General features: G+C 42.1%; 1 protein-coding gene across 7 annotated transcripts in view; it reads right to left on the bottom strand.

Annotated features, from left to right (window-relative positions):
* The window catches only part of arid1b (AT-rich interactive domain 1B), a 646,010-nt gene that overhangs the window by 114,271 nt on the left and 507,146 nt on the right, over window positions 1-24,593 (bottom strand). For 6 of the 7 annotated variants that reach the window (XM_070889678.1, XM_070889679.1, XM_070889680.1 and 3 more), the window contains one exon: window positions 21,537-21,665. The exons of the other annotated variant lie outside the window; for it this stretch is intronic. In XM_070889678.1, coding sequence (XP_070745779.1) covers window positions 21,537-21,665 — 129 coding nt within the window. The remainder of the gene's footprint in view (window positions 1-21,536; window positions 21,666-24,593) is intronic. 7 annotated transcript variants of the gene reach the window in all.

Raw genomic sequence — 24,593 nt, 5'->3', positions numbered from 1 at the left:
AGCACCATCTCAGGGCAATTAGGGAAAAGCAATAGATTTAGAAAAAACAGTATTCTTGATCTCTTGGACTTTATTTCAACTCAGCACAACTGAATGACATTAAAGTCTTTCTGAAATCACCAAAGTCCTACATAAAATGGAAGTGGTGGTAACCTCGATCTAATTACTAGCGGGCATGCTCCCACAGTACAAAATTCCCAGTTTGATACTGAACTAGAGCACACAGCATTCATGGAAACAGGTGGTGTGGGAAGTAGAAAAGCACTGGTACAATATCGGGTACTCACTGAAAGTTGGAGCAAAGACACATATAGCTGGACAGAGTAGGGGCATTTCATTGCATTTGGCCATGGAATACCAAATCCAGCAGTCTGTGATGCTTACATAGATCGCCCAAATTAAAAGTGGGCATTCACCTTGCACTGTTACGACTCACCTTGAACACATCAAAACTCCAGCTTTCTTTAAATGAAAAATCTTTATTGAAAATAATTAGGTGAATAACTCTAGTCTCAGGCATGCACTCTTTCTTTGTGCTCTCTAATTCCAGTTTTGTAAGAGAATTGTCTCTCATTTCTATCAATGGCACATGCTCTTCTCTAACTAAACAATGCTGAATTAAAAAAATATTTACATCATTATACCTTAATTTCATCATTAAAAAGTGAATAGGATCAACAAAAAAGTCACCATGGCTGTTTGCAATGCTATTCAGAGGTGCAGAACAGACGTGTTGGTTGACGCATGTTCTAATTTTCTCACTTCTCTTTGGCAGGAGTTTCACACACCTCCTCCAGCAGGGCTGCTGAAGCTTAAGATCACACTGTTTGGGAATTGTGAAGCCGACATTCAAACATTCCAAGATGCAGCGAGTCACACCAAAAGTACTGGGCTCACCTCCAGATCCTTCCTATTAGGAGACCACAATTTAGAAGTGCACTGTTGCCAGAATTTCAAGTTTGCAAATCAGTGGTCAGCGAAGAATTGCCAAATATGACAACAGGTAAAGTAGTCTGCATTAATTTTTAAATTTTGGAAAAGTTATAAAAAGAAGCTATCTTCAGGTGAAAGCTTTCCTATGAGGAGGACAACCAGGAAACAGTTCAAGATTCATATATCTGCTAAATCCATCAGTTCCATACAGGAATTTCTGACTTGCAACACGAGACTGTGCACCACACTTAAACATTCCAACTAATTTATGACATTAATGTATCCCCTTCCTTAATTCCCTGCCAGCTGGAATAATCATGCCAACGTGACAACTGGCAAAATAGGAAGATGTCAACTTCTTAAACTATTAATGCGGCTCCTGCTTTGAACCACTCAGAGCAACTGCTTAGTTGGTGAAAGAAAGTATGCGTCCAGAGGCCCATGATCCATAAAATTGATAGCGGGAGGTCCTCGGGATGCTTACCCCTATTCCAAGGACTCATACATGGCTGGGTAACCTTGGAGCAGGATCACGAGGTGATCAACTTCAAGGGTTTTGCAACCAGTGGGTACCGCTGGACTACTGTCGTTGACTGTCAGAATAATATTCTAAACAGACATATTTTTAGTTTCCTTTAAAAAAATACTAACAAATTTGCATTTATATCCAAGCATCTATATTTATCCCATGTATTTTCCAGCTATTTCCCCATCATAATGCTGTTTATAATACTACTCCCTTTCCAGACAGATGTATGGAACTGCTTTAGACACTGTTTGAATAATGCTGCACAGAGGGCGATCAATCTCTATTATCACTTTAAAAGAAACATCAGGTTTTTCATGAGGTTTTGATCCTAATAGTCCACAATTAAAGCTGTGAAGAATTTGCTTTAACACATTATTATTCTGGCTATATGTTACTGCTGCTGCTGGTGGAAATGTGGAGGGGTAATAGTATGGTACTTTACAACTGTTTAGTTTGAAGCCAATTTCACATATCAGAAGTCCATCTAGTTTTCTAAATCTACTAATGGCAACTTGGATTGCCAAATGATTGAATTAAAAACCATATGCTTTCATCACACACTTTATTCTAATGCTTTCATAAAAACATGAATTGATGGACACAAATGGACAGTAAACATCCTAAGACAGTCCACTTTACATTAGGTGACTTACAGTGATGGTCACCCATCACTATACAGGCCCAATTAGTTAAGATTTTTAGCATTTTTCTCAAAGCAGACAATGTGACTAAGCGTCTGTTGTTTACTTAACAGCATCTAACGATGCAATAGGTGATAAGAAACACAAGATGGGAAGACCAGCCTGTGGAAATGTTTGGGTATGCAACTCACCTCATCAGTCATTAAGAGTCTAGTATGCAGGTGATCACTTTTGTTCCAATACACTGTACATTTCAACTAAATAGATGACTGATGGAACAGTTCCTGCAGTGATTCTCAGAAGAAGCCCTGGAATCTCAGTGCTGTTAGCGACGATCTTACTTAGGTTTACTCTATGAGGACATGGTTTACAATTTTGCACCATTAAGAAAGAATTAACTAGGATCCAATGTTGAAATATCACAAAAAATGAGTTTTTAATATTGGAACTTCTGTTAAGATTTTTTTCAGGGAGAAAGACAAGATTGGAAAGTCGGAAGCTGAAAGTCAAACTGCTTTTATTTGAAAGGGGTGAGATATGGCAACAAAATGAAGAGCACTCCAAATATATGTGTTACCTTGTAAGAACATAAGAAATAGGAGCAGGAGTAGGCCAATTGGGCCCTCAAGTCTACTCTGCCATTCAATAAGATCAAGGCTGATAGCGAAAGGGCTGTCTATAGTCTTCCAATCTTCCCTAGATGCGGGGGAAGTTCCAGAGGATTGGAAAGTGGCAAATGTGACACTCTTGTTCAAGAAAGGGTACAAGGATAATCCTAGTAACTACAGGCTGGTCAGTTTAACATCAGTGGTGGGTAAGATTTTAGAAACAATAATCAGGGAAAAAATTAACGGGCACTTGGAGAGGTTCAAGTTAATTAAGGAGAGCCAGCAGGGATCTCTTCTTCCAATCTCATCCCCAGCCGTGTTTTCACTATCCCCTCTGACCTTCCCCTCTCTGACCCCGAACGATCAGTCCTCAGCAAAGACTTGAGCTTCATCCCTTACGCTCCCACCTCAATGAATTTCGAGCTCAGCACGATGCCGAGCTCTTTTTCCGCTGCATTCACCTGTGTCCACTTCTTCGGCCAGGAGTCTTCCCTCCGCACAGCTGACCCTTTCTCCCTTTTCAGAATTCTTGCTCTACCTGGGCTCCTCCCTCTGGCCTCTTACTCTCTCACGACCTCTTTATTGTAAACTGCCGACGGGACATCGGCAGTCTCAATTTCTCTGCCCACCTCACTCACTCCAACCTACCTCCCTCTGAACTTGCAGCACTCTGCTCGCTCAGATTCAACCCCAATCTTGTCATTAAACCTGCTGACAAGGGTGGCGCTGTTGTTGTTTGGCAAACCGACCTCTACCTTGCAGAGTCTGATCGCCAACTCTCTGACACCTCCTCCTACCTCCCCTTGGACCATGATCCCACCACTGAACAGCACACCATCATTTCCCAGACCGTCACTGACCTCATCTCCTCTGGAGATCATCCCTCCACAGCCACCAACCTCATAGTTCCCCAACCCCACACAGCCCGCTTCTACCTCCTTCCCAAGATCCACAAACAGGACTTCCCCGGTAGACTCATCGTTTCAGCCTGTTCTTGCCCCACAGAACTTATTTCTTCCTGTCTCGACTCTATTTTTTCTCCCTTTGTCCATTCTCTTCCCACCTACATCTGTGACTCTTCCGACACCCTCAGCCACTAACAGTTTCCAGTTTCCTGGCCCCTTTCACTATGGAAGTCCAATCCCTTTACACTTCCATCCCCCCCATCAGGATGGCCTGAGGGCGCTCTGCTTCTTCCTCGAGCAGAGGCCCAACCAGTCCCCATCCACCACCACCCTTCACCTGGCTGAACCTGTCCTCACATTGCACAACTTCTTCTTGAACTCTACTCACTTTCTCCAAATTAAAGGTGTTGCTACGGGAATCCACATGGGTCCTACTATGCCTGCCTTTTCGTGGGATATGTGGAACATTCTTTGTTCCAGTCCTACTCGAGTCCCCTCCCTCACCTCTTTTTCCGATACATTGATGATCTTATTGGTGCCGTTTCCTGCTCCAGAAAATTTCATTCGCTTTGCATCCAATTATTATCCTTCCCTCACCTTCACATGGTCCATCTCCGACTCGACCCTTCCCTTCCTCGACTTCTCTGTCTCCATTTCTGGGGATAGACTTTCGACCAGTATCCACTATAAACCCACTGACTCCCACAGCTACCTGGACTACATTTCCTCCCACCCCACATCCTGTAAGGACTCCATTCCATTCTCCCAGTTTCTCCGTCTACGCCACATCTGTTCTGACGATGCCACCTTTCACACTAGTGCCTCTGACATGTCTTCATTTTTCCTCATCCGAGGATTCCCCTCCGCCGTGGTTAACATGGCCCCCGAACGTGTTCGTTCTATTTCCTACACCTCTGCTCTCACCCCTTCCCCTCCCTCCCAGAACCACGACAAGGTTCACCCCACCAGCCTCCACGTTCAACGGATCATCCTCCACCATTTCCGCCACCTCCAGCGTGACCCCACCACCAATCACATCTTCCGCTCCCCCTCCCCTCTCAGCATTCCGAAGGGACCGCTCCCTCCGTGACACCCTGGTCCATTCCGCAGCCACTCCCATTCCCATTCCCAGGGCCCCCTTCTCGTGCAAGCGCAGGAGATGCAACACCTGATCTTTTACTTCCTCCAGGACTCCAAATACTCCTTCCAGATGAAACAGCAATTTACTTATACTTCTTTCAATTTAGCATACTGTATTTGCTTCTCACGATGTGGTCTCCTCTACATTGGGGAGACCAAACATAGATTGGGTGACCGCTTTGCGGAACACCTCCGTTCAGTCTGTAAGTGTGACCCTGAGCTTCCGGTTGCCTGTCACTTTAATTCTCCACTCCACTCACACTCCGGTATCTCTGTCCTCAGATTCCTGCATTGTTCCAATGAAGCTCGAGGAAGAGCACCTCATCTTCCGTTTAGGCACTTTACAGCCTTTTGGATTCAACATCAAGTTCAACAATTTCAGAGTATAACCTCTGGCCATCTTGGTTCCCTTTCCCCAAGCCCCCTTCCCCATCTCATGGTTTTTTTCTGTTTGTCTCCAATGGCAGATGGTCATTATTCTACCATTAAGCGCAAAAAAAGTCACACTTACCAGAGGTCGATATTACCTCACTGTAGCCGCTACAGCTCAGTCACCTGCTTTCACAGGCGGTCCCTGCACGGTGCTCTACGGAGCACTACGGATCGGGTGGGAACCAAAAATCGAGCTGGTGTCGCAACCAGGGGCGGTAATGTTCTGCGCCCCGCCGAAACCGGCCCCTAAAATTCCAGCGGGGCGCTGAAAGTTGGCTGCCTGCTCAGAAGTTACCACAGCCATTGACGCCCCTCCGGGGCAAAAACAGAGGCGGCAACAAGCCAAAAATCCAGCCCAATTACTCATACTCAAATCCTCTTGTAATAAAAGCTAACATACCATTTTCTTTCTTAATTGCTTGCTGTACCTGCATGGTAACTTTCAGCGATTCGTGTACAAGGACACCCAGGTCCCTTTGAACACAAACATTTCCCAATCTCTCACCATTTAAAATACTCTGCTTTTCTATTTTTCCTACCAAAGTGGATAACTTCACATTTCTCCACATTATATTCCATTTGCCATGTTCTTGCCCACTCACTTAGCCTGTCTATATCCCCTTGAAGCCTCTTTACATCCTCCTCACAACTTACATTCCCACGTAACTTTGTATCATCAGCAAATAGTAGGAGACTGAGAAATATAGAGGAACAGAGGGATCTTGGAGTGCATTTCCACAGATCCCTGAAGGTAGCAGGACAGGTAGATAAGATGGTTAAGAAGGTATTCGGGATACTTGCCTTTATTAGCTGAGGCATAGAATATAAGCTCAGGGAGATTATGCTTGAACTATTTAAAACACTAGTTAGGCCACAGCTGGAGTCCTGCGTGCAGTTCTGGTCACCACATTACAGGAAAGATGTGATTGCACTAGAGAGGGTACAGAGGAGATTTACGAGGATGTTACCTGGACTGGAGAATTTTAGCTATGAGGAAAGATTGGATAGGCTGGGGTTGTTTTCTTTGGAACAGAGGAGGCTGAGGGGAGATCTAATTGAGGTGTATAAAATGACGAGGAGCCTATACAGAGTGGATAAGAAGGACCTTTTTTCCTTAGCAGACGGGTCAATAACCAGGGAGTGTAAATTGAAAGTAATTGATAGAAGGTTTAGAGGGGATTTGAGGAGAAATTTTTTCACCCTAAGGGTGGTGGGGGTGTGGAACTCACTGCCTGAAAGAGGGAGAAACCCTCATATCATTTAAAAAGTACTTGGATATGCACTTGAATTGCCATAACCTACAAGGCTACGGATCAAGAACTGGAAAGTGGAATTAGGTTGGATAGCTATTTGACACGATGGGCCGAATGGCCTCCTTCTGTGCTGTAAATTTCTATGATTCTATGAATTTGGATATATTACATTTGTCCCCTCTTCTAAAACATTGATATAGATTGTGAATAGCTGGAGCCCAAGCACCGATCCTTGCAGTACCCCACTAGTTACAGTCTGCCAACCCGAAAATGACACGTTTATTCCTCTCTGTTTTCTGTCCATTAACCAATCCTCAATCCATGCTAGTATATTACCCAATCCCATGAGCCCTAATTTTGTTTAATAACCACTTGTGTTGCACTTTATCGAATGCCTTCTGAAAACCCAAATACACCACATCCACTGGTTCCCCCTTATCTATTCTGCTAGTTACAACCTCAAAAAACTCTTTAGCAGATTTGTCAAACATGATTTCCCTTTCATAAATCCATGTTGACTCTGCCCAATCCTATTATTATTTTCTAAGTGCCCTGTTACCATGTCCTTAATAGTAGATTCTAGCATTTTCCTTACTACTGATGTCAGGCTAACTGGTCTGCAGTTTCCCGTTTTCTCTCTTCCTCCTTTCTTAAATAGTGGGGTTACATTTGCTTTGCTTCACTAGCCATTTGAACTGTATCCTAAATGGTAAAGAAAAATGAAGAGCTCAGAAAGCAGATAGAGGCCTAATTGCACTAAAAGCTTAAGCTTTTAACACCTCTTTTAAAGTTATAGATAAATTGGTCCTGGGGGAATGATGTTCAAATGGGTACTCCATGCAATGCTCTCCCTGATTTACTTCTCTTCTAGCTTGCCTAATCAAATCCAAAGAACACAATTTCCATAGCTGAAAAGGAAATGACCCAGCTCTGTGCCTTTAATTTTAACATTAGACTCAATGGTAACTCATAAGACCAACAAATATGTGGATCTCTGATGCAGTATAACTTTTAATTAGCCACTCTGACTGCAATTTAAGAGTGCAACTAATTGAATGCATTCCTTCCTTGATTTTTTTTTAAACTTAGTGTTGCTTTTTCCTTCAGACTGCTCCATCTTCTTTGGCTGTGATTTCGCCTACAATCTAATTCTTATTTTGCATTCTTTTATCATGAAATTATTTTTTCTCATCACATCTCAAAATTGCATGAAAAAAATTATTCCTAGTTCATTCTGGGTTCGTGATTACTCCTAACACAGAAATTGGCATCCACAGCAGACCGACTGCTTACAGTGCTTCTCTGTGGGCCGCCCTGACCTGTGTGAGAACACCACCGCAGGTCGGGGCTATAAATAGAGCTGGAGCGCCGAGCCCTGGAACATCGTGGTGGAGGTACGGCGAATGAGGGTACGGGGCCCAGAAGAGCCGAGGGCCCAGGGGCAGCATGGATCTGCCTGCACTGTGATGTGTGCGCGCACTAGGTCCGTGCAGCAGAGCAGGTCTCCAGTCATCCTGGTTAACCCTTGCCACTGGATAAAGGCCTAGCTCTGTCAAGTCCGTGTGGTGGCTGATGTGCAACGGTCACCACACGTTAAAAAATCCACACACAGGCATCTTCCACCCCTCAACTGGAGTTCAGGACTGGAACATCGGGTCCTTCATTGAAACATCTGTGAACTCTCGTGGGAGCAAGTCATCCTCGTTCGAGGGACTGCCTCCTATGATGATGATGATGATGATGATCTTTGACAGTCAGGGCATTTATATTAAGAGACCCGTTGACTGTGGGAATGCTGTGCATCAGCAGTTAACAGCTCATTAACAAAAAATTACCTTAAGGCTTAGACCCAGTAGCTCTTCTAATTGAGAAGTGAATGTTCAGGGGAAAATAGAGCAATCACAGACCCTATCTCTGGGGTTAGCAGTAGATAAAATTTAAATTGCACTATTTCTGTTTTTAACAAACACCATTTGCTCTAAAAACTACATATAGTTTGGAAGGAGCAACAAATGGCTGTATCTCAGAGCGGCTCTGTGCAGTTTCTACAGGCCTGGAATTGCACAAGTAGAAGACTCCTATTTTCTTTAAGATGGCTGGAAAATGGAGCCTTTGGGATACTGCTGACTGTGTGCATGCATAAACACACACAGTGTTATGTTGACTCTGGTGTGCTGCAGGCATAATGACAATGGGAATGGTTGCACTAATCGGCAGCTGATTCAACCTCTTTAATGACAGAAAAAATGCTTTTGAAGCAATTCCAGAGAAAAAGTTCTGATGTCCCATCAGGCTCCTCTCAAGTGTGGGTTACCTGTCTTTCCACCTCATCAGCAAATTTTCTGATTGGCTAACCACAATTGCCATGGTGACAAATCAGTCACTGCAAGGTCTGTAAACGTTGCCATGGAAGTTGTTGCTAGCCAATCACAAAAAAAATGTCAGTAACACAGAAATTAATGAATCTGCCTGATCCCTCCTTCCTCCAAATAATCTTGGACAGAATTGGAACAATGTGATAAGGAGAGATATGTGGGCTAACCAACACAGCAAATTTATCAAACAGAAAACACATCATGTGTATTTTGTATCACTTCCACAAACCTAACCAATGTGCATTAATTCATTTCTGTGTCAATTGCATGCAAATTACCTATTTTTCCCCCTTTTAGGTTTAAAGCAACAGTCGAAGTGCAATCAAGAGAAAAAGTAGACATATAAACTATTTTTTTATGTATATATAAATGCAAGTTCTGTTGTTATTGCTGCAAAATGGATTATCTGCTTTTTAAGAAAAACACATTTGAGTCGGATAGCAAACCACTAGAATTACAAACAGTGGTTTATGAGCCAGGGATTTTGTTTCCCCCCCTTCTCAATGATAACTTGTCCACATGACTAAAAGGGATAGAAAAGAAAGCTTTGCATTTATACAGTGCCTTTCATGACCATTGGACGTCTCAAAGCACGTCACAGCCAATTAAGTACTTTTGGAGTGCAGTCACTGTTGTAATGTGGGAACGGCCAGCAATTGTTGAAAAACTCTAATTTTATTGTTTCCTAAAAGCAATTCAGCTTATAAGTTAGTAAAACAATTCTAAAGTTTATTGGTTTTCAGTTGGAAATACAGCAACTTTCAGAGCCCAGTGAAATAATTACTCCCCATATATGCAGAAGAACATCTCTTTCTTCAAGAAATAAATGTAATCCTTACTCAAAATGGTTTCATCCAAGCTTACTAACCACAAACAGTTTTCTTAAATGCTGTTACAGCTCCCACTAGAAACTCTCAACTGAGGTAACTTGGGAATACACCTTAGTTCCTATAAGCTTCCAAAAACACAGAGGCCCTGAAATTCCATGGGCCCTGTTAGGATCGCATCTGTCAGTGGCAGTGTTTGCAGGTTCAGTAGCAGGGCACCTCATTTACATGCACAACACATTTACAGGTACAAAGCTGGTCATGCTGCAGGCTTCCAGTGTAGCTATCTTCAGAAGGAACCCAAGGCTAACTGGAGGAGACAACAACAATAATTTGCATTTATATAGCACCTTTAATGTAGTAAAACGTCCCAAAGAGCTTCACTGGAGTGTTATCAATAAAGTTTTACACTGAGCCATATGAGGAGCTATTAGGGTAGATGACCAAAAGCTTGGTCAAAGGAGGAAAGAGAGGCAGAGAGGTTTAGATAGGGAATTCCAGAGCTCAGGGCCTAGACACCTGAAAGCACGGCCGCCAATGGTGGAGCAATTAAAATCAGGGATGCGCAAGGGGCCAGAATTGAAATATTTCTTGGAGGGTTGTAGGGCTGGAAGAGATTACAGAGATAGGAGGGGAAAGCCACAGAGGGATTTGAAAACAAGGATGAGAATTTAAAAATCAAGGCGTTGCTTAACTGGGAGCCAATGTAGGTCAGCGAACATAGGGTGATGGGTGAACGGGACTTGGTGCGAGTTAGGATACAGGCAGCAGAGTTTTGGATGACCCTAAGTTTATGGAGGGTGAAAGGTGGGAGGCAGCCAGGAATGCATTGGAATAGTCAAGTCTAGAGGTAACAAAAGCATGAATGAGGGTTTCAGCAGCAGAGGAGCTGAGGCAAGGGTGGAGTCGGGCAATGTTACGAAGGTGGAAATAGGCGGTCTTAGTGATGGCGCAGATATATGATCGAAAGTTCAGCTCGGGCTCAAATACGACACCAAGGTTGCAAAGAATCTGGTTCAGCCGCAGACAGTTGCCAGCGAGAGGGATGGAGTCAGTGGCTAGGGAATGGAGTTTGTGGACGGGACCGAAAACAATATTTGTTTCCCAATATTTAGTTGGAGGAAATTTCTGCTCATCGGACAAGCAGTCAGACAATTTAGAGACAGTGGAAAGGTCGAGAGAGATGGTGGTGAGGTAGAGCTGGGTGTTGTCAACGTACATGTGGAAACTGACACCGTGTTTTCAGATGATGTCGCTGAGGGGCAGCGTGTAAATGAGAAATAGGTGGGGGACAAGGATAGATCCTTATGGGACACCAGAGGTAATGGTGCAGGAGCAGGAAACAAAGCCGTTGCAGGTGATTCTCTGGCTATAAGTGGATAGATAAGAATGGAACCAGGCAGGTACAATCTCACCCAGCTGGATGACGGTGGAGAGGTATTGGAGGAGGTGACATTGATAAGAGCCGTTTCAGTACTGTGACACCAAAGACTATGGGCAAAATCTAATAAACCAATCTTGTCACTAGTACACTTCATAATCTTCAGAGGGACAAATGTAACACATGGTTCTCAGCAAATCCATTTCAGGGGATAATCCAAAGTTTGTCCAGAGGAAAGTACTTGAGATATGGACAGTATCCATAGAGCTTTAAAGGCCCCAAGTTCCGTGCCGCGGCGAAAACGGCGCACCTCCGAGCTGGGCGCCTGTTTTTCGCGCCGAAAACTGCGTCTAAAAAAAAGTCCGATATTCTCGAGCTCCTTGGAGCTCGATGTCTGCTTGGCGCGGCACGCTCATCGCAGCAGGGGGCGGAGCCTAACACTCGCGCCGATTTTCTAAGTAGCAGGGGGCGGGTACAATTTAAATTAGCCTTCGTGGTGCCGGCAACCCTGCTACTTAGAAAATCGGCGTTGGAGCGTGCGTGCACGCGCAGTCTCACACAAACATTAGCACTCGGGTATTTTTAAAAATACTGCAGAAAAAGTGAAGATTTATTTCTTGGACCCCTGAAAAGGCTTGTAATTTAATTTTTTTTGATATTTCTGTGTGTGAGGGAGTGCTTTTAGCAGCACTGCTGAATAAATCACCTGCTGAAATCAGTGAGTTCAGCTTTTCACTGCTAAACTTGCAGAACCGGTGCTGCATTGGTGCATGCAAAGTAAGGACTGTGTGTTTGGAGAAATAAAAGTGCCAATTCAACTTTGCAATAATACGTGGTGTTGACAATGCAGCACCCATTCTGCAAATTTAAATATAAAACAGTTGATGTGGCTGCCTCTCCCTGTCCAAATGGCCTCAGTCCCCCTCACAGCTCAAAGGCTGCTGCTGTATCTTCGACTGCCGGCCAGCCACTGATGCCGCTGATATCCTATGGCCGAATGGCCTCACGTCCGTCCGCTGCTGATTCTTTGGCTGCCGGCCAGCCACTGACGCCGCCCCTAAAGTGTGGCTGAATGGCCTCAAGAACCTTAATGAGCTGCATGTGTCCTGCGTTGATTCTTCGGCTGCCGGCCAGCCACTGACATCTCATGGCCGAATGGCCTCGGGTCCGTCCGGTGCTGCTTCTTCGCGGCCAGCCACAAAGAGAATGAAGGCCTGCCTCAAGCACTGCAGCTCAGCTCAAAGCTTGCTGCCGCTGCCGTCGAGACACTGACGCCACACCGCTGCCTGTCTCCAACATGAAAGGCCTGTCTGAAGCACTTTCACACAGGTAGGAACATGGTTTATTTAATCTTTTCTTTGCTTATAAATTTTTATTCAGGTTGGATTTATTTGTATAATATTTGTATAAGTATAACTAAGGATTGATTGTAGAATTTAATGACTTCCCTTCCCCTCCCCCCCCCCCCCCCCACCTCATTCTGGATGCCTAATTTGTAACCTACGCCTGATTTTCTAAAGTGTAGACAAGGTTTTTTCGAGCGTACAAAAATCTTCACTTACTCCATTCTAAGTTAGTTTGGAGTAAGTTTTCACTGTGGAAACTTTGAAATCAGGCGTAAGTGGCCGGACACGCCCTCTTTTGAAAAAAAAATTCTGTTCCAAAGTGAAACTGTTCTACCTGACTAGAACTGGAGCAAACTAAATGTGGAGAATTCCGATTTCTAAGATACTCCGTTCTACACCAGTTGCTCCTAAAAATCAGGAGCAAATCATGTGGAAACTTGGGGCCAAAGTTACTAAGGTGAAAAGGCTAGTCTTAAAGCAACGTTCCCTGTAAGCGCAAATCTCTCCCGCACAGTCTAGGACCGGCTTTTTCAATGTTAAGTTTAAGAAGTCACGCACCCAAAAAGAAATTAGGGGGACCATTGTCTCAAAAGATAGATGTACAGCTAGACAGTAAAAGACATATTTTTCTGTGTAAGCCGAGTAATACAATTCAATAAGTCATAAAACAATTCAGATGTTGAATGATGAGAATGCAGTAATAACAAGCCTCAAATTTAATTGTAATGGATTTAAAGACCATTTTTGTGTAGATTAAGCTCAAAATGCTAAAAAAAAACTTTACTCTCTAAATGCATACATTTAGTTCATTCTGTGAAAACCTAGACTTGCTTTGACGTTTTAATGCGCTGCATGCATTTATTTTAATGTTCCCAGCAACTTTCAGCCCATCATGACTACCACATTACCAGGGCTTCTGAGAAAATAAGAGGGCAAAAAGTGCTTTGCTGGCACTATCCAGCCAGGGTATGAATTATATATAGGTATGCTGCTTTGATACAGTACTTTCATCCACTGCAGGCAATCTGTGATCCTCAGTCAACTTCAGAAGAATGTAAAAAAATACTGAAGATTGCCCTAAAAGACCATAAAGTGAAACATCATTTAGTGTACAGATTATTTCTCATTAACCCGCACTGCTGAGGTCAGATCATGTGACACAAGAGGGTACATCAGCCCAATAGAGATAAAGGCACCACTTCCTGATTCTGAAAAGTTTTCCTTGCTCCAAATGTGCTTTATCCCAGAGACTCAATTTTAATTATCTGCGACCTCTGGAGATTATTGAAGAAAACAGATGGGGGAAAAAGAAAAAACTTATCCTAAGATGTGCCTTGCTTTCATAAATTCGCTTGCGTAAAAACAGGTTTCAAAATCTCAGTGCTCAATCAGGAATTTCAATGAAACTAATGAAACAAAATCCAGAGAAATTAACTTTTAAATAAATTGAAAAAGAACTTCACAACAACTACTGTCTGAGATTCAGCGTAATGGCTAATCGTTACCATAGAGAGGAGAGGCCTGGCCCCATAGTACCACTCAAATTTCATGCGTCAGAAGAAATGTTGGATGACACTACAAAATCTCATGTACAGGGTTCCACCACCTACCACAAGGCAGCATAATCAACAATTCTGTAATGGAGTAATGTTCCTTATGCTGCAAGATTATAATTACTCATGAAATTAATTTCAATATGGAGGCGTCTAAAGTCAAACAACTTTTAAGCTCGATTCTCCCAGTGTCTGGAGACCAACCCGCCAATGTTTTTGCCAGTGAAGTTCAAGGTTAAAAAACGAGAGCAAGCTGCTCTGCAATTGCAGAGATGCTAAGGTATATTGTAACTTCAGTTGGGGAGAGGGTCCTGTATTTACTCTCTACTTTTCTCTATGGCAGAATAATTTTAACTGTAATTGTGTCAGGTGGTGGTCTTAGCGATGGAGAGGATAGGTCGGAATCACAGCTCAGTTTGATTTAACCTGAGATAGTGGCTAGGGAGGGAGATGGGAGTTATTGGTGGGTGCCAAAAATGATGGCTTTGGTTTTCTGGTTTAGCTCATCGATGCAGTAAAATAAATCTTGACACTATTTCTAAGCTAATTGTGATTCTATCATAGGAATCAGTTTTACATCCTTCCTTAACATGCGAACACATGAACAAAAAAAGTAACAGATTAGAATATCAAAGACAAAACAATAATAGATAAGAAGCCAGACTTCAGCCAATTCGATTCACTCGATGTAATATTAAGAAACTTAACATGCTGGATACAGCAAAGGCTATGAGCCCCGACAACCCCCTGGCTGCAGTGCTGAAGACTTGTTCGAGAACTAGCCGCACCTCTAGTCAAGCTATTCCAGTACAGCTACAACACTGGCAGCCACCCGACAATCTGGAAAATTTCCCAGGTATGTCCTGTCCACAAAAAGCAGGACGAATCCAATCCAGCCAATTACATCCCCATCAGTTTACTCTCAATCATTAGCAAAGTGATGGAAGGTGTCGTCGACAGTGCTATCAAACGGCACTTACTCACCAATAACCTGCTCACCAATGCTCAGTTTGGGTTCTGCCTAGACTACTTGGACCCAGACCTCATTACAGTCTTGGTCCAAACATGGACAAAAGAGCTGGATTCTAGATGTGTCTTGAGAGTGGCTGTCCTTGACATCAAGTCAACATTTGACCAAGTGTGGCATCAGGGTGCCCTAGTAAAATCGAAGTCAATGGGAATCAAGGGGAAAATAATGGTTGGAGTAACACCTAGCTCAAAGGAAGATGATTGAGGTGGTTGGAGGTTAATCATCTCAGCCCCAGGACATCGCTGCAGGAGTTCCTCAGGGCAGTGTAATTGGCCCAACCATCTCAGCTGCTTCATCACTGACCTTCCATCCATCATGTCAGAAATGGGGATGTTCGCTGATGACTGCACAGTGTTCAGTTCCATTTGCAACTTCTCAGATAATGAAGCAGTCCATGCCCACATGCAACAAGTCCTGGACAACATTCAGGCTTGGGCTGTTAAGTGGCAAATAACATTCGTGCCACACAAGTGCCAGGCAATGACCATCTCCAACAAGAGAAAGTCCAGCATCCTCTCCTTGAGCATTACCATTATCGAATCCTCCACCATCAACATCCTGGGGGTCACCATTGACCAGAAACTTAATTGGACCAGCCACAAAAGTACTGTGGCTATAAGAGCAAGTCAGAGGCTGGGTGTTCTGCGGGAAGTGACTCACCTCCCAACTCCCCAAAGCTGTTCCACCATCTGCAAGGCATAAGTCAGGAGTGTGATGGAATACTTTACACTTGCCTGGATGAGTGCAGCTCCCACAGCACTCGGGCTCGACACCATCCAGGACAAAGCAGCCCACTTGATTGGCATCCCGTTCACCACCTTAAACATTCACCCCATCCACTACCTTAAACATTCACTCTCTCCACCACCGGCACACTATGTCTGCAGTGAGTACCATCTATAAGATGCACTGCAACAACATGCCAAGGCTTCTTCGACAGCACCTCCCAAACCTCTGACCTCTATCACCTAGAAGGACAAGGGCAGCAGACACATGGGAACACGACCACCTGCAAATTCCCCTCCAAGTTGCACATCATCCTGACTTGGAAATAAGTTGCCATTCCTTCACTTTTGCTGGGTCAAAATACTGCAACTCCCTCCCTAACAGCACTGTGGGAGTACCTTCACCACACGGACTGCAGCAGTTAAAGGCGGCGGCTCACGCAAGAGCAATTAGAGATGGGCAATAAATGCTAGCCTTGCCAGCGATACCTCCATCCCATGAATGAATATAAAAAAAAGTCTGTGGTGTGTTCCAAGGCAGGAAGATTATGTTCATCATCTCGTTGCCTTCCCAAACTCCTGGTGAGTTACTGGTTTAGAACAAATCCCAGACCATCTATTAACACATAAGAAATGCCTGCCCAGCTGTAACACTGCGATCTGGATTAGATACTTCAAACTTTATTTAAGACAACTGAATGTTTCACAGCTCTCAATAGATGGCAGCAACTGCTGCTGTTGGAGAAAGAACACTCCGCTCCACTTATTGCTAAACCCAGTTTAACAAGAAACAGTCACAGTAACAACATTAAAACTGTGGGAACTTTCTGTTTAGAACAAGTGTAGGAGTGTAATTCCTCTGTAACACAGTACTTACAGAAATTACTCCTCTATAGAACTGAGCAGATTTATCTGTACAAAAGTGTTATATCTCTGCAAACCAGTATACTATATTAAAAATGTTGTATCTCTGTGAAATAGGATAGTATCGTCCTCATCATCTGAGCCTCATTCTAAATATATTTCATAATAAAGTAAAGTTCCTCAGCCCATCACTGGGCAGCAAAGAAAGTCCAGCAGTACAAAGAGGCCTAGGAGGCAACAGCAGAAGATCCAAACACGGATGATAAAACTCAAAAAAGCATTGTTTTTAGAAAAATAAAAATGACTAAACTGTTGTACTGTGCTGTGAATTAATTCAAGATTCAATACCCTTTCAAGAATTACCTGCATTTTTTGCCACATCGTTCAAAAGCAGACTGTGTGATATACTCCCAGACATTTGTTCTCCTTAATGCTAGGAAAACATCTTCCTCACATTTGAGAGTAGAGTTGTGAGACCCTCAAGTGCTACAGAAATGTGAAGCAACAGCCCTGCACTATACTGAGACTGAAATCCAAGACTATAGGGTATTTATCCAGAGAGGTAGAAGATAGTGGTTAACAGTGAGCTTCTATTTAGCACTAGTTCAGCCCAAGCTGGAGTACCATGTACAATTTAGGTCACGGTAATAGGGTGAAAACATCTTGGCTAGAGCGGCTACAGATTCGGGCAACTAAACTAAAACTAGGTATTCGCAGCCTGAGCTACAAGGAGAGAGTAAATAAACTGAAAATATAAACAAGTGGAGAAGGGGAGACCATAACATTTTCCAAGATTCTGAGGGATATAGATAAACAGGACCCTAATAAATAGTTTGACAACATTTCAAACTGTGACCAAGGGCATGGATTCAAGCTCAGAGAAATGAAAGTAAACACAGTTTAGATTTACTTCCTTCACAGAGAGATTGATGAATGTTTGGATCAGATTTCCCATGGAGGCAGTAGGGGCTGATCAGGAATAGTGTCAGCAAATTCAAGAGGGAGCTAGATAGTTTTTCTGATGAAAGAAATATGATATAGAAGTTAGAATAGTACTTTGGGACTGGTCAGATGTATTGCACTGATCTTCTCCAATCTTGTACTTTCCCATTAACTTTAGATGTTGATGAGGAAGGCCATTTTGTGCAACTGAGCTCAACCACTCAGACCAAACCTATAATCCTCACACCACCCAACTGTTTCTTAAACAATGTCTTGGTTTTTGTCTCTATTACTTGACACAGAAGTCAATTCCAAGTGTTGATTTCTCGCTGAATAAAAAGACTTGCATTTATATAGCAGCTTTCACAATCTCAGGACATCTCAAAACACTTTACAGCCAATGAAGTACTTTTGAAGTGTAGTCACTGTTGTAATTGTAGGAAACATGGCTGCCAATTTGTGCACAGTAAGGTCCCAAAAACACCAATGTGATAATGACCAAATAATCTGTTTTTAAGGTACTGGTTGAGGGATTAATATTGGCCAGAACACCAGGGAGAACTCCCATGCTTTTCTTCACAATAATGCTGTAGGATCTTTTACATCCACTGAGAGTGCAGATGGGGCCTCCGACAGTGCAGCACACCGTCAGTACTGCACTGGAGTGTCAGCCTGGATTATGTGCTCAAATCTCTGATGTGAGACTTGAACCCAAAACATCTGACTGAGAGGTGAGTGCTACCTCTGAGCCACAGTTGACACCTAATAAAAGTCCAAAATTTACCTTTCAATAGTTTTATCTATGCATCCTTGTTCCACTTTTCATGGCTTAATTAGTAGTTTGAATGACTAGTAGCTCAATATAGGACTAGATCCACCCCTAAATTCAAACTGATTAAACACAACATGCCCAGACGATATTTCAGTAATTGATCCGTGTTCACAGGCGCATTTTCCATTAGTTGAATTCAGCTCTGCACAGGTCTTTATGATTCAACGAGGGTCTCAGGTGAGATTTATCATAAATAACAGAAAGTGTAGAAATACACAGTTAATCAGCATCTGAAAGGGTGAAGAAGGGGTAATGTTGTGGCTGGAGCTTGTTCTGATGAAGGGTTCACCCTAAATATTAACCCATCTTTCTCTTTCAGATACTGACCAACTCGATATATATTTCCAGCATTTTCTATTCTCGTTTCAGATTTCTAGCATTTTCAGTTTGATTTAATCATGTTTCTTTGGTTCTGGCTGTTTTATCCTCCATTTAATCATTGTCCTGGAACACAAATGCTTGCCACACAGTTTCGCAGTACTTTTCAATAGATCCCATCTTATATTCGCTGTAAGTAGAATCAACGGCAACAACCTCAGGAACACGTGAATATTTATCATGGAAACTGTTCTCTTGCCAAAAAGTGTACTGAGACAAGTTCAAAATAATAGCATTGCATACAACTAATGGAATTACTGACAAGATTTCAAACAACAGGGGTAAAAGATAATGCAAGCACTGTTTTTTGCCCTTTCTAATCTGACTAATACTTTTTTCCATAAATCTGTGCATTGCATCAGTGCGCAAGATTCACCTCGGGACTACAGATCATAAAAATCGGCATGAAGGTGTGACCTATATCCGAAAAGATATAGGGGTAGAAATCTGTCTTGAGTGGTAGGGATAAACGAGCGATATTGCCTCGGCTGCCTGTTATACCCATGCTTGAAAATCAGTCCCATTGACTTCCACATAAGTGAATATCGGGCAGGGAGTAGAACAGGTAGCCCGTGTGACACCGCCCGTTTCACTCTACCACCGAAGATGAATTTCTACCCTACAGAGTAGTGTGCTTGTTCTGGTTTCCATATTACAAAGAAGATATAGAAGCACTGAAGAAAGTGCTAAAAAGATATACAAGGATGATACCAGAACTGAGAGGGTACAACTATCAGGAAAGGCTGAACAGGCTGGGGGCCTTTTTCTCTAAAGAAAGAGAGGTGACCTGATAGAGATCTTTAAAATTATGAAGGGATTCGATAGGGTAAATATAGAGAAGATGGATCCACTTGTGGGGGAGCCCAAAACTAGGGTCCATAAATATAAGAATCACTAATAAATCCAATAAGGAATTCAGGAGAAACTAGAGAGTGGTGAGAATGTGGAACCCTCTGCCACATGGAGTGCCTTCAGGCAAATAGCATAGATGCATTTAAGGGGAGGCTAGACATGTACATGAGGGAGAAAGAAACAGAAGGATATGGTGATTGGATGCAATGAAGTAAGGTGGTAGGAGCTGTGTTCCACTGTTCTTGATGAAAAGTGTGGAGCATAAACCTGCTGGGCTGAATGACCTGTGTTTGTGCTGTAACGTCTATGTATATACCTAGATTTTTACAATATTTGGCATCAAATCTTTAGGAATGATCATTCTGCGATACTTACCAAATCATAGAATAGTACAGCACAGAAAGAGTTTTTATTTGTTTCAGCACAATAGACCTCAATGTATCAACTATTATAGTCTGTTAATTATGGGATATTGCTTACTTTAAGCAGGGCTCTTCAAACACATATCACATATAATTAAGAAGCTTAGTATTGAACTCAGCATTTTGCCACATCTTTGGACTGCAAGTTAGTCAAACTCTTTTTGGTTAACAAATTTAACACATTCACACATGTTAAAAGAATTTTGTAGTGCTACAAATGCGCATCTAAATTATTATTTTTTTTAAATGAGTACTGTATGAACTTTTCTTAAAGAGCGAGTTTTGCCATTTGTATCCTTGGTAAAAATGCGAAGATTACTAAGAATTGTAACAATTTTTTTGTGCTATGTCTTTTTCTGTAAAAAGGAATTTGCTTAAAATAATGAATACTGATGACCTCCACTGGCAAAGTAGCAGAGATGAGTCATTGTGGGAGATAGTGTCAGGGAGAGGGATGAATATACACAGTGAAATGGCACAATTGCTGAGACACCCTGAGTCAACAACCAACTCTGCAGGTTTAATTCAACTCTCTCAGACTGATGGGTTCAGTAACTGCTTCCAAATAGTTTCCCTAATGATTTCATCAGCACTTACTATTTTAAACAAAAACATTCTTCTATTAAACAAAGATAAAACATGTTAAACATAGTACTGAAGCAAAATACTGTGGATGCTGGAAATCTGAGATAAAAACAAAAAATGCTGGAAATACTCAGCATCTGTGGAGAGAGAAACAGAGTTAACGTTTCAGGTCAATGACCTTTTATCAGAACTCATGAACATAAATATAGTAATGTATGATTGAATTTAAAGGGAGAGCCAGGTGGTTCATTCCTGCTCAGTCACTGATCCTGGCTGTGCTACTCTGGAGAAGTGCTGAATAGAGGCCAGATTCCTTCCTAGAGTGGGAGATAAAAAAACTTGGGACACATCTCCAGACTATTCTGCAACTAGCCCAGTGATACTGGTTGAAGCTAGGAAGCAGGCATCCTGTCTTCACTCTGATAGAGGGAACAAGTGACCTCAACATGGGGCAGACAAATGAGGGCATTCGCCTGACCCTCCCCCAGTAAACAAGGTTATCAATACAGAGGATCACTCTTTAAGGTGAGTTGCTACAGACCTGCATAATTTTGTACACAATAATAACTACAGCTGTTCAGTTAAAGTTGTCTGAAGGCTGGACCCGTCTGAGAGTCAGATTTAATTTTCCACAGTTTTACAGGCTTACAACAAATAGGACTTCAAAATAACTGTGTTGTGAGATGGCCGTTCAATTTTGCAATGCACTACACAGTTCCTGGTCTTTGCAATGTAATAGCTCTGCACTGCAGTTTACAACTTCCCCATTAGGCAGGAAGAGGAGCAGCCATGCCAGAAGCCATGCAGGTGTGAGGCATGCAGCTTTTTTTCATTCTCTCATTGCTCTGGTTAGTACAAAACAAAACTAAACAGAACCAAAAAGAAAACCACAAAACAACAATTTTTTTTGCAGTTGGGTTACAAGTCCTGCCTGGAAACGCCATGGTCCCCACAGCAGATCCAATCACACAACAGCTACCTACCCGTACTGGTCAGGCTGGTACATCATGGGAGCCTGAGTGTTGCCATAGTTGGGATGTTGTGGTGGAAACACAGGACGTCCACCAGGCCCAGTCTGACTGGGATAACCAGGCGACCTAATATACGGTGGCCTAAATCAGGAAAGAAATAGCTCCTTTGTTTTTATTCTGTGTCAGTTCTGCGTTTAGTTGTTAAGATTCATGAAACATCTAATTAACACCCATCTATTTCAAGAATTAAAATGAAATCTGAAGATTTAATAACCTGTTAAAGCAAAATGGGTTTTTAGTTTAGTTCATTTTTAACTTGCACAGTACTCTTCTCTTTTTTAAAATGACAAGTATTTAAGGTTAAAGTATTGGATTCTTGAACATTTCAATCGATTACCAAAGTAATCATGAATTTGGATGAGATCCTAAGTTTGCTTTTTTCTCTTCTCCTCCCATCCCCACCTCTCCCCTCCCCCCACTCTGAAGGTGCTAACTGTTGCTGGGTTTCAGTTCCAGACTGCATCAACTCTCTGGTACCTTGTCCAGTTGGCCGTTCAATGTGTGTAAGCGCAGGGAGTGAATGTTGACAGACTATTCCAATGTGGATGGATTCACAGCAGAGTCTGATCCTGTTTTCACCAGATGTCCACACATGCAGGTTTCAGCAGGGGCCACTAAATAGTGAGCAGCTTGAGGCACTGAGGCCAATTATAATATCACACCTATTCTGGTTGAGGTCTGTTAACTTAGCATGGACCAGGAATCAAATCTGGGACAATCTGGTCTGTATGGCTTAAAGTGTTACACTGGGGTAGTGTCTTTATCCATTGGCCATTACCTCTTCAAATTTGTTTCCAAGCAATTCCAATTCAGCCCATTAGAATCAATGGAAACGTGAGCATAGAAGGTTTTCTGAATGTATGCTGCTGCAACGCTATCATTATAGTACAGGTGACTTTTGATTGCGTTCTTTCAAGAAAGGTTTTGTACAAAATAAGCTATGCAATATTCTCCTTTAATGAAAGCTGCTTCCCTGATACCTTAACTGGTTAAATGCACAATATGGTGTCTTGGTGAACTACCCAGTCCACAAAGGTCCCAGCTCAATCTCTTATTATTACTGCCTGCAACACCCTGGGGTAGTGTGAATGAAAATCAGCTTATTTGGCCTATTCCTGATTGCTACCCAGTGACTCCTGGTGTGACGTGCACGAGTGAACATTAGGAAAGGATGGTTTGGGGTTTGCTCCAATGCTTTTGTCTGTTGTCTCCTCCCCTCCCCTCTTGAATGACACTCCCTGGTTAAATTCCAATCAGGAAGAAAGGCAATTTGAACGAGATATATGAGTGCTGTTGAGACCCAGGACAGTCACCACCTTCAGGAGAGGAGGGAAGAAAAGGGGAGAAAATTAAATAACACACATATATAATATATAAAAGCAACTGAGGACAATCCTTAGCACTATCCACAAACTCAAAGAAGTAAGTTAATGCCCTACATCTTTGCACATTTCATATGCCAACCAGAGTACACTGTATTAGATATAATAAGATGCAACCTGCTTTACTTTGGGAATGGGTTTGACTTTTCAAAATGGATGCTAGTTACTCAGTTACGTGATAATATCAAGCAGCCAATTCAAACATCCTAAATTTTAAATCAATAAAGCTTTTGAATTACAATTTTTTGTAACTGATTTCTTTTGTTAAAAAGATACTATGTAAATAATATTTTCTACATTTACATCCTCCAAAAGAATCCAATACTCAAACTTTAAAATAGATCTGCAAGAACGTTTAGAACATGACCCACAAAACAGTAAATCCAAAACATGTATACGAATGGGTTTACAGTTTGGCTAGATGCCACTTCTGAACAGTGGTAAATAAACAGTTACCAGTAACCCATACAGATACTCTCAGAGCTCTTTAAGCTGCTTGTCTCACTAAACTGCAATAGTCCAGGGCTTTTCCTGGAAGATGACAAGACTCTCAGTCATGTACAGTTCCTAGCAATCCACTTAAAACAGCATTTCAACGAAATCTATTATTCAAATTAAAAGGCTCATATAAAATGGTTAACATTTCTGAGGTAAACTGCAACTTTGCAATTATTTCAGCCAGAAAATACACCTCTGTTGTTTATCTTCATTTTAATCACCTCACTGCACAGTTTAAGAATGTTATTAATTTCATTTGCTGATTTAATGCTCCATTACTTGTGGTTTTATGAATGTACAATTTGCTTAATTTTTGTGAAAACTGCTAATTGTACACTTACAAACTTCAAGACATGTTATTGAAATTATTTTAAAATATGAAATATTGTTAATAGAAGAGAGTTCAATATGCTTAATGTTAACTAGATTTGTAAGACATATATTCAAAGAAAATGTGAATAATAATGATTTTAAAGTAATTAAATTATGAGAAGAGCAGAACTCTTACAAGCCTTGCAGTGGTGTAGTACCAGGATAGTTTCTGATCTTCAATGCTGGAATGTCTACATAATTGTTTATTAATGTAATATTTTTTTCATCCCTCTCCACTCCAGCTGATCTACTAACCTACATGCTTGTGCAGCTGAAAGGGAACCATAAAACAGTTGCATTCTAAGACTATCCAATAGGAGATAGTGGTTCATGACAATGAATTAGGTTTCTGCCCCCTTCTTGCAGAGATGGTGCACTCTGCTTCCACAAGGTGCACCTACCCGACTAAGGATAGTAATGAATCACCACAGCTGGACAGGCCATAATGGAGCCCCAAATCAGGCTCAAACTCACATATGATTAGGTGCCCAGCATTCTCACCACTTGGCTCCAAGGCTACACAAATTGTGGTGTTAATTGTTTAAAATGCATCTTCTTATGCTGTCTGCTAACCACTGTGATCTACAGGATACATTAAATATCTATGGAAAACATATTCTGGACAAATCAAACAGCAGCTCCATTAAACGTACATTATTTATATTGCTATGTACATCGACAGTCAGTTAATCAAAAATTCAACCAATGTTGATAATGATCAACAACAGTGTAACTGTGGGAACAAAATGTTACACTA

Source organism: Pristiophorus japonicus, chromosome 9 (genome assembly GCF_044704955.1).
Source record: "Pristiophorus japonicus isolate sPriJap1 chromosome 9, sPriJap1.hap1, whole genome shotgun sequence".
In the NCBI taxonomy this organism is placed as follows: Eukaryota; Metazoa; Chordata; class Chondrichthyes; family Pristiophoridae; genus Pristiophorus; species Pristiophorus japonicus.
The sequence above is the reverse complement of the archived record's forward strand: the minus strand, read 5'-3'. Positions and strand labels throughout refer to the sequence as shown.